Source organism: Harpia harpyja, chromosome 12 (genome assembly GCF_026419915.1).
Source record: "Harpia harpyja isolate bHarHar1 chromosome 12, bHarHar1 primary haplotype, whole genome shotgun sequence".
Taxonomy (NCBI): domain Eukaryota; kingdom Metazoa; phylum Chordata; class Aves; order Accipitriformes; family Accipitridae; genus Harpia; species Harpia harpyja.
The window spans coordinates 17,987,186-18,004,412 of NC_068951.1; the positions used below are offsets into that span (position 1 = coordinate 17,987,186).

General features: G+C 50.7%; 1 protein-coding gene across 7 annotated transcripts in view; it reads right to left on the reverse strand.

Moving 5' to 3' along the window:
* Nucleotides 1-19: 19 nt before the first annotated feature.
* NGEF (neuronal guanine nucleotide exchange factor) overlaps nucleotides 20-17,227 on the reverse strand; it is a 53,301-nt gene continuing 36,093 nt past the window's right edge. For all 7 annotated transcript variants that reach the window (XM_052803703.1, XM_052803702.1, XM_052803704.1 and 4 more), the window contains 10 exons: nucleotides 15,142-15,302; nucleotides 14,789-14,941; nucleotides 12,764-12,893; nucleotides 11,913-11,987; nucleotides 9,861-9,950; nucleotides 8,021-8,184; nucleotides 6,812-6,967; nucleotides 4,075-4,154; nucleotides 3,530-3,634; nucleotides 20-2,869 (listed from right to left, as the gene is read on the reverse strand). In XM_052803703.1, coding sequence (XP_052659663.1) covers nucleotides 2,697-2,869; nucleotides 3,530-3,634; nucleotides 4,075-4,154; nucleotides 6,812-6,967; nucleotides 8,021-8,184; nucleotides 9,861-9,950; nucleotides 11,913-11,987; nucleotides 12,764-12,893; nucleotides 14,789-14,941; nucleotides 15,142-15,302 — 1,287 coding nt within the window. In that variant the 3' untranslated portion in view covers nucleotides 20-2,696. The remainder of the gene's footprint in view (nucleotides 2,870-3,529; nucleotides 3,635-4,074; nucleotides 4,155-6,811; nucleotides 6,968-8,020; nucleotides 8,185-9,860; nucleotides 9,951-11,912; nucleotides 11,988-12,763; nucleotides 12,894-14,788; nucleotides 14,942-15,141; nucleotides 15,303-17,227) is intronic.

Here is a 17,227-nt window from a genome sequence, read left to right on the forward strand (position 1 = left end):
GGAAGAAGATGCACGTGTGTTGCTTTGGTACTGGCTCACTCAGCTATATTTCATCACACGGAAAAACGAGACAATGAGAAGTTCCCCTCAGTTCGCTGAGGCAGCCCGATGGGGGCCGGGGGGGCTCCAGCCCATGCTTGTGGGCCCCAGGCCTGGCCCTGTACAACACTTGAGACCACTGAAACGGAGGCGTGCAGGGCTGGGTCTGAGGAAGTAACAATGGATGTCACTTGGTGCCTGAAAATGGCACAGCCTGTGCCTAGGGCCTGGGGTCCTAAAAAGTCACAACAGAGCAAGAGGGTCTGGGGTGGTGAGTCCCAGGGCTTGGCGGTGGGTTATGGGACAGTGCATGGCAGCCCTGGGCCCCTCTCCCCCCAGAAAAACGCAGTGAGAAACTGGCATCCTGGCACTGGGGACCCTGGGTCAGCCCCTTCACTAGCCAAAGAGCTGTTTCTGATGGGTAAAGGAGCATTCCTGTGCAATGACAAACATCCCAGGCAGGGCTGTGGGGCTGTAGTGCATGGGCTGGGCTGGCCACTGCGCTGTGATGCTAGAGGATCTAGGATGTGGTAATTTTAAGGACTTCTAGAGCTGGAGCTTCTCTGGGTTTTGCTATAGAGAATTTCTGGCTGCTGCAACGTCTGGACCCTGAGCTGGAGGTTTGGTTGTACTTGGAAAGCTGATGGTGGGGTGCTGTTGGGGGGATTTCATTTGGAGTCTCCCCATTAAATGAGCTCGAAGTGCCAGACTGGAGGCTGTGGTCCTTTCCTGGCCCCAGCTCTGGGCTGTGGGCACTGGCAGGTGGTTGGGAGCCTCCAGCTGGTGTGAGCAGCCCAGGGACCCTCTCAAGGGTGCTACAGGTGGCCGGGACAGGCGCAGCCTAGCTGGCTGTTGTCACATGCTAATGTGGTGGCACTGAGCTAGGCTTGAGCAGGGAACCCCTTCACTCTCCCTTCACTTGCTGTGCCTCCCACCAGTTTGGTCCTGGGGGCTGGCTGCAGCCCCCCTCCCAGTGCAGGGCTGATGCTGGGCTGGCTGTCTCAGGCCTGTGGTGACAGTACGAACAGCCCCCAGGGCACTCCCGGCCCTCCTGCAGCTGGGTCCGGCCTCAGGCCGCACACCCCATGTGGTCCAAAGACCAGCTCCAGCGCAGCGCTCCAGAGCCCCCCTCCAGCGGCTCCCCAGCTTCCCACTTCCTCCCCATGCTGCCACTGGCATGGCTGTGCTCCTCTGCTCTGTGCGCGTGGCTGGTGGGTGGCTCTGTTGGCAGGCAGCTGTTCTCGATCCCCTTTTCGAGCACAACTGTGGCACTGCCGGAGCATACAGCAACGCAGGCCACAGCACCTGGAAGACTCTCCAGTGTTACAGAAAGATGCCAAATAATTGATTTCCCTGATGGACGCTGGCTGCAGCTCGGGACCAGCCTGTAGCTAAGAGGCCCTGGGCTGTGGCCATGTGTGGGACTGTTCAGAGTGAGGCTGTTGGAACAGGTGGCTGCTGTGCATCTGTCCTGTCTGGTCTCAGTGCTGCGCCCTGGGCTTCATGCGATGCTCAGTGCCACAGCTGGAAGGAGTGATGATCCAGCTCTGCTGGCAACAGAGGATTTGCGTATATACAGGGAGGTGAGCCTGCACAGGGAGTTTCTGTGCGCAAGTTGTGCGTGCAGCTGGGTAGTGTGGGTTACAAGCATGCAGGCAGTGATCGCTGGGCCTCGCACAGCACGTGGGACAACAGCTCCTGGGGTAACGTCACTCGCCTGCTGCGTGGCAGCCCGGGTCTGCTGGTGCTCCTGTGGTACGTGGTGGTGTGCGGGGAGGTGCTGGGAGAGCCACCCTGCTCCGTGCGTCGGCAGCAGTGAGGAGCGGAGACTGTGAGCACCAGATGGGCCGGGAAAGGCTGCGGTGCCAGGCTTCTGTGGTGGCTCTGCGGAGGGATGCTGGCTGCAGAAGAGGGGGTGAGCCGTGGGGCAGGGCCCAGAGGTGCTTCAAGAGGCCATCAGGCAGGCAGAGACGTGGGCCAGGGCTGGTGAGGTTGGGCTGCTGGTGGAGCAGGGCTGGGTATGGAGCATTTTGGAGCATTTGGAAGCAGATGGAGGGTCTGCCCTTGGGAATGGGCCCAGCGGCTTCACAGCAGGACCGGGGAGGTGGAGTTGCTTGGGCTCATCCCAGCTTGGTGCCAACGGGCTGCGTGAGAGGTGGTGAGACAGCTCCTCTGCTCCAGTTTCTACCCCTGTAAGATGCCACTTTAGGAGGGCCCCAAACTCAAAATGTAGCGATGAGTTGTAAGTGCTCAAACTGGGCAATGTTAATTGTGTAGTACATTTGTGGACACATGCCTTTCCCAAGTGGCCTGAGCCAGCCCCAGCTAGCACGTGTGCAGGGAACGGGGGTCAGCTGGCCAGCACCCGGTGGCCTTCAGACTGTGTCTGTTTGGCTTGTGCTCTTTGGGGCTTTACAGAACACCTGGAAATGGGTTATTTCAGCCAGTTCAAAGCACTGATCTCCAGGAAAGGATCAGTGCCGTGGGAATTGTGGTGGGGAGCCCAGGACCTACAGTCTGTTCGGGGGTGTGTGTGGCTGGTCCGCCACACCAGGTCCTGCACTGTGGCCCACAGCACCACTGCCACATCTTCCCAGCCGGCAGGCTCTGTCCTCTGCCCCTCTCCCAGAGGCACTCCAGATGCTTGGTCATTGCGGTCATTGGCGGTTTCTGCTGCCCAGTTTCCTCCGCTGACTGTCATCCGACTTATGCACCCGGAAACACTCCTTCAAGTTCTGGGCTCGGATTTTGGGGTTCAGGATCTCCTCCCCCATAGAACTGGGGAACCAGCCCCTCTCCTGGTCATGAAGACGCTCCCCAAAGATCCAGCCTAAGCAGAGACAGAGACAGGTATAAATGGGGAAGGACTGGCCATTGCTCCTGCACTGGGACAGTTGTGCTGGAAAGAGCCTATGGACCTGGCAGTGTTTTCTGGAAGCTGCTCAGAGGCCTGTGCTGGAGTGGACCCAGTTGTAAATCTAGCCAGGGAGGCCCGCTTGCCTGAGCAGCACTGTGTTTGGACAACTGACTCAAGGGATGCCAGCAGAAAGCAGGCACTGCTGCCACTGAGTGCCTTCCGCTGCCCCTGATGCCACTGGAGTGGGACCCAGCAGAGACCCAATGTGACTGAGTCCACCAGCTGCAAGCGTGCCCCAGAGACCAGGACCAGGCAGCTGCAAAGCATCACCAAGATAAGAACATCTGGGTAACATCTAGGTTACATCTGGGGTGGCTGCGCCAGCCCTGCCATGGCCCGCAGCCAGTGCCAGGGTGGCTGTGCCAGCATTGCCACAGCTCAGGGCAGCCTGCATTTGCTGAGTGTTAGGAGGAAGCAGTAACTCCCTCCTCCTGCTGTAAGCTCCCTTGGCTGTGATGCCAGGGTCTCTCCCTGGCCAGAGGGTCCCTCCTGTCTGCTCGGCAGCTGCCTGCCTAGAGCAAAGCCCACCCTTCCACAGGGACTCCCAGCCCAGCCCCATCCTGTCCCCCGTACCGTCGTCTGTCTTGTCCAGGATGTTGAGGATGTCAGCCAGTTCTAAGGACAGCTCATCTGGCTGCTGGGCCACGTATGGGTGGACACACTGGATCTGTGGGCAGTCTGCCAGGGAACAGGATGAGAGTGATGGATGGAGGAATGGACTGGGACAGAGCCTGCTGCAGGACAGTACGGCTCAGGCGGATTTAGCACCGCGAGCTCTGTGAATGGTCTCTCTGACCTGGTAAGAAACCCCATGGAGGTCAAGGGGTGCCCCAGCCACAGGGACCAGGGGAGCATCGCTGTGGGGAAGGGAGCCAGGTGCACATCACCATTGCAGTGCCACCCATCAGCAGCTTTGGTGGCAGGGAGAGTGCTGGTGCAGCCCAGCCCAGGTTAGAGGGGAACAAGGTCAACAACATGGCAGAAATGCAAGGGGAGCCCAGGGAGAGGGTTCAGCTTAGACACAGGCCCCAGGCTTGGGGCTGGACTGAGATCAGGGCAGAGTAAGGTGCCCTGGGGTAGGGGTGAAGAGCTCCTGGCTCCTATGCTATGTGTCTTACCAACAAGTCTGGATGTAAATGAAACAAACTTGGTTCTCCGGTTCGGGGCCAGTGAAATCATCCAGCGCTTCATTTCGCTCCTGGATAGGGGAGACAAACCAAGGCTGTGAGTGTGAGACAGTCATAGGGACCCCAGGTCCCCTGCCCAGCCAGCCCTGGGCTCCCAATTCCTCCTCCCATGACCCTTTCCTGCCTGCCACCCCCCCCCCAGGGTCCTGGACTCACTGGTGATGCTCAGCCCCCCTCTTGCATGCACCAGTTGGGATGTCACATGTGCCACAGTGCCCTGGACCCTGCTGCCCAGGTTGGCTGTCCCTGCAAGCAGCAGGATCCCCCTCTGGGGAGCAGCATGGCTTCAGAGAGCCAACAGCAGGGTGGGGGGCCTGGCATCCTCTGAGCTCTAATCAGCAAAGGCAGCTCCTGGCTGGGCTGGGTCAATAGGAGCAGTTTTTCCTGGAGAAAAGCAGTTAGAGGAACCATTTATTCCCACAGCTGCTGTGCGGGAATGTTTGAAGGGCAGAGCTGATTAATTCACTTGCAGACGAACGCTGCGGCATACCAAGGGTACCGCTCGCTCAGCAGCGCATGAGACGAGAGACCTGTGTGAACACGTTGCCAAATCCAGCACGCTGTTATGCAAAACCTGGGCCTGCAGCAGGAGGGTGAAGATTTCACAGGTGCCAGAGAAGCCCCAGGCTTGGTGCTCCCTTGAGGCTTCCCTCAGCCCTGCTTGGAAACAGAGCAGTTCACAGGCTCCAGCTCCTGTCTGGAGGACCAGCTGTGCTCCTGGCCCCAAGGGAGCCAGAACTTTCTACCTTCTCAGATGGTAGTTTTAAAGCCTGAACTTGACACACATCTAAAGCCACCGGAGTGTCTTCCAGGAGGAGAGACGCCTAAAAGGGAGACATGAAGGACCAGTGTTGGCAGGCTGATCTGCATGGCTGGGAATACCTTGTGCTTCAGGGCTGAAGCGTGATGCCAAGGACCAGTGAAAACACCTGCAGCTGCAGGTCGAGTGCAGTCCCTCACACCATGAAGATGTGCAGGATGAGGGCCCTGTGCACTGAGGAGCTGGCACATAGAGATCAAACCAAGGGTCTTGCCATGCTTGCGGCCCTATCTGCACGCTGGCCTTGCACACAGCTCCTTGCAGGGCTCTCTGGATCCTGCCCGCAGCCCCCAGCTCCTCTCAGCCTGCGAGGGGCCCACCTGTGCTCCAGTCCTGTCCCTGCGACCAACTGTGTCCAAACGTACTGCCAGCTCCTTGGCAGAGCCCGCCCAGGGCATTAGCTGCAAGCTGCCACCAAGCAGGTCATCATTGCTGCATGGGTTCAGAGCTGGACCATGCTGCAAGAGCTGTGGAACAGATGCAGCAGTCTCTATTTGGCACCCACTTATCTCTTCTAATTCTTCAGTTTTCCAGTTTGTGCCCAATACTGCCTGACCATCCCTGCAGCTCTGGAACAGCAGCCTTCAGCAGTTGCTACATCACATTTCAGTGCACGAGACCCGTTGGCAAGCCGCGTGCTGGATCACATACTCAATGTGGCCATCTAGAACATGGGACAGGATGCAGAAGCACAGAACTGCAATTTCTCCCCCCGTCCCTGAGCTAAGGCAAACCGTGGCCTGGTTAATCGTTCTCTGCACAGCTAAGTCTCACAGACATCAAATGCGCGTTTGCCCTGCATAACGTGACTGACATCTCTATTTTCAGTACAAAAGCTGCAGTCATGTGTCTGGGGAGAAGGTGCAGTTGCTCGCTGTGCTGGGGCCTCGTCTTCCTGATGCCGGTGCTGCACTGCACTGTGTGGGGGGGTCAGGGTGCAGCCCCCAGGGCTGCAGCAGGCCATGGTGCTGGGTGGGGCTCGTGTCTGTTAAGGGATATGGATGTTGAATGTTGGCCTACTGACAGCAAAGAAACATCAAGCTGGGGGTGTGCATCATTTCTAGTAGCTATTTACGTGGTGGGACATGTACATCTATAATAGCACAGATGCTCTGCCTACAGACCGTGGGCCTGGGAAGGCTTGGGTCAATGAGAAAGCCCTGTCCTGAGCTCCAAAACAATCAGGTCTCTGTTAGTGCAGCTGAATCATTTGCTCAGTCTGAGCTTGTTGGAGTCTGAAGTGAAAAATCAGTGAGCCAAAAAAACCTGTATCCAGGGAGACAAGGAGGCCCCGAGCAGCAGAAGGGCTGTGTGAGATTGAAATCAGCTGTGGAAGGCGCCGAGGAAGAGGCCTCTTCTCCACCTTTGCCTACAATCAGGAGCCACTTTGCTTCACAGGGCTGGTCAGGTGTGGCCTTCATCTCTGAGAGTGAGCCCGCTGAGCTGCTGGAGTGTGCACAGCATACATCCTACTTGCTTTTAGTTTCTGAATATGCTGCAGGCTGTAAGTCAGTTAGGCTCTTGTGCTGGGGCTGATTTCTGATCATTGTGTCCCAGAATGCAGAGTGCCCATCCACCTTCCACTCTAGATGCTACAAATACACCGTACAGGAGAGAAACCTGCCTAGTTCACTAGTGCCTTTCAGTAGGACAGACCGAAGATGGCCTTGGGAGAGCGATGTTGGGCAGAGAGGTTTGTAGGGCCAGCCCAGCTGCAGCAGTGGGATCCCTGCCTGCCTGACCCCGGTAAGCCTGGAGAGCTGGTGCCCATGCAGGCAGGATGCTGCCCTTGCATGGGTGTAGGGAGAGAGCACTGCTGAGTGCTGGCGAGGTGACTGTTGCACTCACTGGGATGATGCCTTCAGCATGTAGCTGGCCTCCCGGTCATCTGCATTCTCCAGCAGCCTCAAGATGAAAACGTTGGCCAAACTCTGCCCCTGGTCTTCTAACTCCTCTACCCGAAGAAGTCCCCGGGGAGCTGAGTCAAACACTTGGTACTTGTCCCTAGGAGAGGTTAGAGGATTAGGAAAAACTGCAGTTATCCCAGGAGACATTGGTTTCAGCCACCCAGAACTGTACTGGAGACACAGACCAGGAACCCCTGCATGGCAGGAGGGTAAAAGATGCGCTGCCACAGGAAGGGATGAGGAGGCGGCTATGAAAACCCACCGCCAAGCAATAGACCCTCTCCTTGCTCTGCCTTAGGCATCCCACATGGCCTAAAACAAGTTGCTTGCTCTGCCTGAGCTCCCCATGTAAGAAACACAGATGGTGCTCCCACAGAGGGGACTGTGAGGCTTAATTCATTCCCATTTGTAAAATGCCTCTGTGTTTTCTGGATACAAGCTGCCGCAGAAGCCAAATATTTCCAGGTGTACAGACACTGCGGCGACATGTTTATTAGAAACGTTGGACTAGTGAGATGCTCTCTACTGGTGAGTCTAGTTAATGCTACAAAGAACATCCTGTTCTCTGGGACCCGTATGTTTGTGCTGCTGTATTTCACTAGTGTCTAGTTGCACAAGACATAGTCCTAAGCATGATGACATTCTCCTCCTCCTGAGGCAGGTTACACCTTGTCAAATATAACTGCTAGCCTCAGGCCTAAATTTATACCCCTTCCTGCTGCTCAAATTTTCTAGCCTGCTTTCTTAGAAGTTTGACTAAGTCTGAGCTGTTCTTCAGGCAGCGATGAGTCAAAAATCACTTCTTGACAGGAAGACAGGCCTCCTGGGTCAACCCACCAGTTGATGTAGCTCACTGCCACTCTGCAGAAACTGGTGGATACATGCTTGCTTACCCTGCTGGGAGACCTGGCCTGGAATCTGTTCAAGTGCTGTTTGCCATAACTTTTCAGCTGGAGAGTGCTGTGCCATCCATGAAGAGTCAACTGTGCTCAAAGGCAAGGTGACTGCTGGAGGGGGGTGTACGGGTCAGGCTAGGATGCCCTCCCTGTGCCTTGGGGACAAGATGGGGGCACAGCATCACAGCCCAGATAAACCCGGGGCAAATAGGACTACTGAAGTGCCCCACGTACTATCCGAATTGTGCACTCACCCAGGAATTTGCCGGCAAATTACCAGCAGATCATTGAAAAGGAACAAGTAGATTTCTCTGAAGAGTTTCTTGGTGCGAAGCGTTCGTGATGTCTTTGGACCATTCATTTGCTGCAATTCCCCCTGCTTCAGCAGCCAGCGGGAGTGAGAGATGATAGGCACAGACTAGAGGTGAGGAAAAGAGGGCAAAGATCAGGAGAGCAGCAAAACTCATGGACTCATGTGGTCAAGATGCTGAAAGCAACAAGAGATGCAAAAGGAACACAACCTGCACTGCAGACGATGGAGCAGTGCTGCGCAGAGATGGCAGTGTGCTCTGCCATCCACACTGCAGCCCAGCACAGAGTGTAACAGCTCAGACAGGGAAACGGCAGGGGCCTGAGAATGAAGACACACTCAAGGATGGTGATGCTGGAGTCCCAAGTGCTGGATTTAAACACCAGGCTATGCCCTGCACAGCCTGATCTGTCTCTGAGATATCCCATGTCTCATCATCTGGGCTGAGCCTTTCTGGCCAGGGTGACTGACTTTCAAAAATGTGTATTTGGCCTTTTGGCTACAAAAAAACCCCAGATTAAACAGGTTCTCACTGGTTGGGTCTGTCCCAGCCAGGAGGAAATACTGTCCACGCAGCCACCAACAGTACTTCTGCTAGAGTTTTGCCATACATTATGTTAAAAACAAGCAGCCCAGAAAAAAGCACATCTTGTATCAGAAGAACACCACACTTCCAGTCAAATGACTGAAATATTGGAAAATATCTGCATAGTTGCTACTCTTTCCATCTTCATGCTCTCTCAGTGTTTGTCATGTGCACAGTGGCAGAGTCTGTCTTTCTATGCTCTTGTACTCTCTTCAAGAGAGGAGCCCGCCTGTGCCAGTGCCCAAGGCAGACCTGCTCCAAAGATGAACGAGCTCCTGCCTGTCATTACAGACTCAGCTTTACAAGAGATGAAGGCAGCCTTGTAGCTACCCCAGCCTAGTGCTGTCCTGTGGACTGTGGTCTAGCCCTGACACACTTGTAAAGTGCTCTGGAAAAATCAAATTCTTGGTTGCCCAGTGTGGCTTTACAAACAAATCATCTCAAATTTTTTTTGCTTCGGTTGTTCAGGTACATAAAAAGGTTGCTGGGAAGCTAAATATGCTCCTTAAAGTTTGTGAAGCAGACAGATCTGAGAAGCATCTCCATAGCACTCAAGAAAAGAATTGGCAACTTTATACTCAGCACTGGAGTTTCATGGCATATATTAAATGAGATCTGGTCAGACACCCCTAAATATTGATTCAGTCATTTCCTGAGTGGAGCCAAAACAGATCATCAGCAGGTAATTAAAGACTGTACATAATGCATAAACATAGGGATGAATTAAAATGGTGGGACAGTCTTCACTTTGGTATTTTCCAGCTTTAAAGTGTTTTGTTTTGTAGCTTTCATCTTCCTTTAACATAATTTGTAATGTAAAATAATAGCTGAAAGCTGACCTGCATTTTGAAGAGAGGTGAGAGGGAAGAGCCAGAACTGAGTGCTGGAGCAGGAGCCAGCCACTGCGCACAGGTGGTTTGATGCCAGCGTGTCCCATCTGTGTACACGCACAACACACTGGCCTCACTGCCGTCCCTTGCCTCTGCAGCACGCATGCACAGAGACCACATGCACAGATGCCGTGCCTGCAGCAGCAGCATCCCCTTCAAAGGCTTTGGAGGGGGACAGGGTGGACCAGGCCACCACTGAACACTCACTAAAAGGAGTGCAGCTGGGTTACTACTGCCATGTATGTGCGCACAACATCTGGATGCTGTTGGTTTGCTGTCTGCAAAGGGTTACAAGCCTATACTTATACCTTGATCTTGAATTCCAGTTTCTTCTGGATGCTGATCATCTGCTCTGTTCGGCTCATCTTCCTGACACCTTCATTACATGCTTTCACCACCTGGGAAAAAGAAAGTAGGACGATTTGCCTCCACTGGCCTTAAGCAGGTAAGTGATGATGGACAACACAGAAAGGCCTGACTGTGACAGGGTAAGTGCCCTGCTGTAACAGGAATTGACCAAGCCAAACTCTTCTATCAGCACTGTATTCGCATAAAAAAGAAAAGGGGGAAAAAAACCCCAAAACCAAACCCACAACAAAAAGAACCAAACCCAAAAAAACCCCAAACACCCAGAAGATGTTATAGCTGCAAGCTGACTATCAGAGGACACGTCAGACAGCTGCATTCAGTTACTGAACCAGACAGTATTAAGCAATACTCCTAGTTGCACAGCAAAGGGAACAGCTCATTTTTCAGATCTTGACACACCGTGTATCTCATCTTCCTCGTCCCCAACACTTGAAATGAGGTACAAGCGCAGTATCACCTTCAAGACGAGAATGAAGCCAAAGATCTTCATTTCAAAGATGCAAATGCTGTGGTTCTGCCAAGCAGGACCAGATGCCAAGGCTATGAAATGTCCCAGGGAAAGAGGCATTCATCATACAGAGCCCAGCTATGTTCTGAGTACAAACTTTTAACTTAAAAACCACAACCAACGTGCAGGCACTACCCTATTACAGGGACCTTAACCTAGATGCCACTGCCTGTTTCATAAGGAGCAACTCTCTTGAGAACTAGCTAGATAGAAAAATTATGTTGGAGAACAAGCTCCACTTTGTGCTCTGTTTCTGCTACTCAAAATCCACCAGAATATCAGCAATTGAAACCATGATCAGCTCTTACCTCTCAAACAAACAGGATACCTACAGAGGCAATAAGCGCCAGAGGATCTCTGTTGTGATGCCTGTACCTAGCTGGACATTAGGCATCTAAACTTAAACACTTACAGATAAGTAACCATGCAAAGGGAGTTATGAAATTTATCACGTGAGTCACCGCCAGCTGAATATAGAAAGAGCATTTTTCTATCAGCAGTTGTAGTCATCTGCATACTATAGGAACAGCCTTCCTCAGGCTTTTGACCAATGGAAAGACAATTGGCTACCAGATACACCAAGAAGGACTCTGCAAATACTAACTAATGCAGAACATTCTTCATTGCTAAGGTCTCTGTCTTTATCCCTAGCAATAGCCAAAGCGTACACTTCCTAGACTAGTTCAGGGCAAATTCAAGAGCCCATTTGGTTCTAGTAGTTCAGTCAGAAGCTGCAACTGTATCCTCAGGCTGATGCTCTAGCAGTTTTCAACTTCAAATACTTCCATTGAACTGCAGGATTCAAGAGATGTTCCAAGCTTCTGATGGCTAAGGGTTCAAACACTCTGTCTCAGCCCATGTAGCTGCCAGCTACGTCTAGACCATTCAGATATGTAGCCTGGAGGTGGGATTGCCCTGTCTGACCGTGTCAGGAACAGCCCAGATGGAAAACATCCCAATGTCTTCCTGATGTTTTGTACACAGCAGTAACTAGCACAACTGAATGCCACACCTACCTACCAGCTTCAGGGAAGAGGGCTAAAAGCAGGCTTGAGTACTTCATCAAGAAACTGTTATTCTAGATCAGAGGAAGAAGTGTGCTGTATTGGAGGAAACCTGACACAGTTGTACTCTACTGCCTGTTGCAGCTAATTACAACTCTCGGTGGGATCCATCACCTTCAGGTATCTGCAAAAACAGTTTATATTTTCAAAGACCCTGAAGGAAAACATTCTCTCTGCCCTTTCCTACAGCGGAAACATACACATCTGTTGTTAGCAAGGGGTTCCTTGTCAGTGACATCTAACTGCTGCTAGATTAGTCCATCTTTGAGAGCAAGAAAGGCTTAAGAAAAAAAAAATTACTCTTGAAACACAGTGACAGGATTCAAAGGGACAGCTCCAGGAGCGAATGTAGCTTGTAGGTCTTTTTTTTGCAGGGGGAAAGAGCACAATGGTTTAATCTTAATGGCCTTCAAACTTACCGTTTCCAGTTCTTTATGTGCATCCAGGGCAGTGGTTTCCCTGTCAGACTTCTCTTCCGCTTTCTTCAAAATATTCTGCAGGGGAGGAAAGGCTGTGTTAACTCTGATCCCAATCTGACAGCACAGAAAGGTCTTTGCTAGCCTCCGAGTTATTTCGGGCCATCAGCCTAATTACAGGATAGGTGACAGTACAGCAACTCTCACCTCTTAGTTCCTCCTTCTCATTAAAACCTGTTCCCATCTGACCTTATATCTAAAAGAAATATAGCAGGCAGACTCCTATTTTATAGAAATAATTTAATAAATAAAAATAGCTAAAGCTGGCACTAACAGACAGTGTTATTGGTAATCCCAGTGGGATAAGACCATTTGGGACTGAGTTGTTTCCTTATCCCTAGAACAATGTCCTCCAGCAACGTTTAGACAAGCTGGCAAAGCACAGAAGGAAGATGGCTGACAGTCTGGTCCAAGCCACCATGATGGAGGATATTATACATGGAGCATTTCCATGTCCTGCAACTGTTCTGCACTGTGCATGTATGTCAGCATCCTATCAGGCAGCTGGGTTGATGGACTGTTGCTACCCCTTCTAGCAGCTCAACAAAGTTCCTCCTCAACTCTTTTGCTCAGTAAAAGCTCTCCAGCAAATTCAACACTAATTTGGGGATGGTCTCTGAGTGACTGAAATCTTTTTTTCATAGTTGTTGAGAATGTCTAACTCTGTGGAAAGGCTTCATCCAGCTCTAGGGTTGATCGTGGCTGTATCTAAGCCTCATTCACAACTGCTGGAAAGGAAAATTCCAGGAGTGATCCAGAAGACCTTTGGGGGAGAGAGAAGAGCAAAACTCTACCTGCACCAGCAGCTTGAGCCGAGTGATCCTTTGAAATGGCAGAATCAGGAAGGAAGAAAAGGACAGGCCTTTGCACTTGGGATCCAGCTCCAGCTGTGAGATCACTTCCCGGAAAGCTGGCTTGTCCTGGCTGAGAAAAGAGAGAGAGAAGGTGAGGGCTTTGAGTGCTGCCCTGCCTGAGACTCTGGTATATGGCTGGTGACCCAAAAGCAGCTTGGTCCCAGAGACAGCATCTGCCTCACCTCTCCCAATAAGAGAGAAGAGGGGAGGGGAGGAGGGGACTGAATGCTTCTAGGTGTATTTTAATTTAAATCTAGAACTATTTATAGTGTTGGGGGAGGGAAAAAATAGACTTTTAATGTACAAGCCATGCTAGTGTTCACATGTGAAAGCACATCTAGCTCAGCAGCATATGCTGTGTGCGTAGGTGTGTGTGAATGGGGTGTGTGTCCAAGTAGATGAGTCAGAGGCATAATTACGTATTTTTACACAGTTGGAACTCTGTGACAAGGTGAAATTCACACAGTTGTAAGAACAAGACAAGCCACAAAACAGCTCAAGCTTGGCTACTCCTGGCTGCTTAGCCGGAGGATGAAAACCATTATCTGGCCTGAGAAGGGCACGGGCTGTGCCTGGGCCTTCCCTGATGGTGTTCGCGGCAGATGAGGGCATTGCTGGTCTATGGACACAGCTGCACAGAACAGCCTCACAAGCCCCAGCTGCCATAGTCAAAGACAATGCTTCCTGGCAACTGTGGGGCCCTGAGGAAGACTTACACTGCTGGAGTCCTGGCTAGCAGAAACAGCATAGATGCGAAAAGATTGCTAACTGTGCAAAACCTGTCTTTACTGTGTGTGACTCGCAGCATCCAAGGGAAGTCATTGTAAGTGTTTCTTCCTGCTGCAGCAGGTACTTGTGTGATGGTGTGACTCACCAGAGCCACAGCAGAAAGGACCTGCGTGCATCTGAGGAACAGCCAAATGGGGGGACCTGCTGCCCTCTAAATTTATATCTAGGAATACCTCTATCTCCAACAGGTCCTTTTCAAGCTCAAGTAATCCAGCCGATTGCTGCTTCACTTCTGAGTGTTTAGTTAATGGCTCTAGGCAAACTGTTTATATTCTGCAGCTATACTGTTTGCCTCTGACTGAAGGAAACCCTGCAGTACCCTCTTTTTGGAGAGAATGGTTGGCCAAGCTCAACAGAGGCCCCTTAAAGTGGGTTTCTTTGGCCTTAAAAGCTGGAGAACAGAGAAAGGAAAGGATTAGGGCTTGTTACACTTCCCTGAACCAGCTGCTGCTATGGGGAGGAAATACAGTGCAGCATGTGCAATGGGCTGTCCTGAAAGAATCCAGGACACTGTAACTAAAGAAAAATTAATTCTTCTGCTCAAAGACAAGCCTGTAGGGCACTCTTTGTTTTGAGCAGCGTAAGAGAATTCCTACTGGACCAAAAGACTTGCTAAACTTGAAAAATACTGCAAAAATATCTTGGATTATAGCCTCAGGCCTAGGTAACATCTGAGTGTCTAACACCAGAATGTGAAGAAAATTGTTTTGGTTTTTTTTCCTTTTAAGAAAATTTTATTGTTCTGAAATAAAAAATTAGTTCTTAACTTTGGGAAGGTCAAATGCATTGCTGAAAAGCTCAGGAAAGCAGTGGTTGTTCTTGTCATCAGAGATCTGTATTACATGCTTGGCCTTTCAATCTCTTGCCTCTACTTGCAGTTTAAAAATACATACATTTCACAAGTGTGTGTCCCCATGTACACTGTAAATATTTCCCACAGTTGGGAAATGCTGGCTCTGAACTGACTTGGTACGTTACCTGCATACTATATCACCCCACTCTTACTATAAAGCCTTTTAATTGTGTTTTCTTTTTATAGGTGCAGTGAAAAATCAGTGAAGTGGGAAATTGTGTTTCTGTACTATCTAGCCCTTTCTCATAACTATCAAAATTACAGCTAAATCTGTAGCCTATACAATTTTGCAAAATAATTTAGCATCAAGCACTGGAACTCACAGAAGCTGCTTGTAAGCTCTCTCCTGGTAGGTCTGGTTGGAGACGTAGGTGATGTACACAGAGAAGTGATTAACCGTATGCTGATAGACAATATCGCACACATCTGAGATCACAATATTCTCCTCCACCCGCTGCTCGAGGTCCAACAGGAAGCTAGATGAGAAATCCAGCGCTCATATTAATTGTGAACTGAAGAAGCCCTTGGGGTTCAAAGCAATGAATGTGTTCACAGGCTCTTTGAAAAGACAGTGGGTAACAGACTGCCCCTAGTCAGCTCCTCCTTCCCTCTACAAATGAGGTTAGCTAAAGCGATGCCATTTAGCTGGACAAAAATCCATCAGGAGTTGTCTTACCGCTCACTAACAGCCATGACATCCAGGACATTGGAGAAGAGGATGTGTGCCTCAGACTGGTGTAAGATCTTTTTCAGACGTTCGTTCTCCATGAAGTGAGACACCAGCAGATTCAGACTCTTGTAATACGAGGCTTCAGAAGTAACCAGCTCAAACATGGCCTGGGGGAGAATCCCAAAGAAGGAAATCAGCAGGTACCTTCTACTTCTATAGTGAGGCACACACAGTGTTAATGAGAACATCTGTGCTGCACACAGTCATGGACCTTGCACTCACCCTCCAGGCTCAGAGTATGAGAAGAGGTAAGCCCAGAATGGCATTTGCTATGTGTTATGGAGAATAGTGACTTGAACAGGGAAGATTTCCTCCCTCAGTCATCAGCCTGGCTCCTTCTTTCTCTCTCCTAAGTTGTTCGACTGCATTTCCTTCCATTGAATCTCTCCAGCAGAATTCTCTTTTTTTTTCTCATTATATATAAGCAGTCTGATTTTGTGCATGTGCACAAATAAAAGCACTTCATGGGCTCCGCCGTTCCTTCTTAGTGTCACTCAGGCTTGACCTGAGGCTGCCCCATGCACTGGTTCCCCCGCCCCCCATGCCTGCTTGTCATGGTCCTGCACTTTCATCTCCCTTTCGGAAAGTTCCCCTCGGCAGCCTCCATGCACCCTCCAACCCACTGCTGATCATGACAGCGCCAGCTTGTATCTCTGCTCGTTGTGGCTTGTTGTGCTGCCTAGGAGGGTCTCCTTGCACCCTCTACACTCTTGTATTAGAAAAGCCATGGTGTAGGGGCTGGGGTGTAGAGCATCCAGCACACTGCAGTCCCAGTGTGCAACACATGCTGCTCCTTGGGTCAGAGCTAATAAAAATACATAGCTGTGGTGCTCCAAGCCCCTGTGTGTTCCCTGACCCAAAGGAAATACAGCTGTTACTGTCCAGCTGAGGCTCCCTGGTCAACCCTGGCCATAGGCTTTTCTGACCCAATTCACCAAGGACTAGGACAAGACACAGTAGTCCTTAACTATTACCATAAACCATAAACAATCTCCAAATTCCAGCTCTTGCTTTTCCTGTTATAAGAGAAGTCTCTAGTGCAAAGCCTGGGTTTCTCAGGCCAGGGATGTGGTCTGGGGAAGCAGGAAGATAAATTGATGGTTTGGTTCAGAGATAAATCACAAGTTAATGAGACGAGGATGTAAAACCTTCTGCCCACAGCAGGTCCCACAGGGACAGTCCACTATTACCACACAGAGCTTACTTACTCTCCAGGCAAGTGTTTGTCATCTTTCTTCAGTAGTAGATAAAAAAAGTGATTATTTACATAACTACTGAATCCATTAGTTGAAGTAAGGTTAATTGAAGATTCTCACAAGAGTTTCAACATGGTGAAAAATCATTAGATCCTTCAGACATGTCTTGACGAAGGTGCATCTTGGGCTTCTTGTCCTGGGGCTGGACATGCTGCCGCTACTGAAAGAGGAACCTTTTGGTAGCTCAGTGAAAGTCTCGCTTCCTTGAACCTAAAGCTGCTTTGACCCTTGAGCCCAAGCTCCCCTACTGCTCACAGCTCCTCTGCTACACCCTGGTGAGGATGGGAGCTGGCCAGGCAGTGCAGGTGCAAGTCCCTGACCTCCACTAGCTCTCAGAGGCTGCGGGGGTCCAGCTAGAGTTGAGGAGATCCAATGGAGCAGGAGGTACATGCAGTATTTTTTGTGCTGTGCATATGGAAAAATATCTTCCAAATTAGCTGGGGGTCTGTCTTGCGGCTTGGTTGTTCTTCTTTTGGGTTGTGGGGTTTTTTGGTTTATTTTTAAAGAAATTATTTTAAATTCTCTGCTGATCAGTTTTTGGCCTTTTCCTGGAAATAATCACTATCCATCACAGAAGAACCTGAGGCACAGAGACCTGGGTTATATTCCTGGCACTGTGCTGCAGTCCAAGATCTGGGAGGATGGGCACAGCAAGGAGGGACTGTTACTCAATCCAGGGCTGCTAAAATATCAGTTGAAGTGACATTTCAGCTCTTTGTGGGGTTGGTAGCCTAGGAAATATTCCCGGTGGGCAGTTAAGTCAAACATGTGGTCCT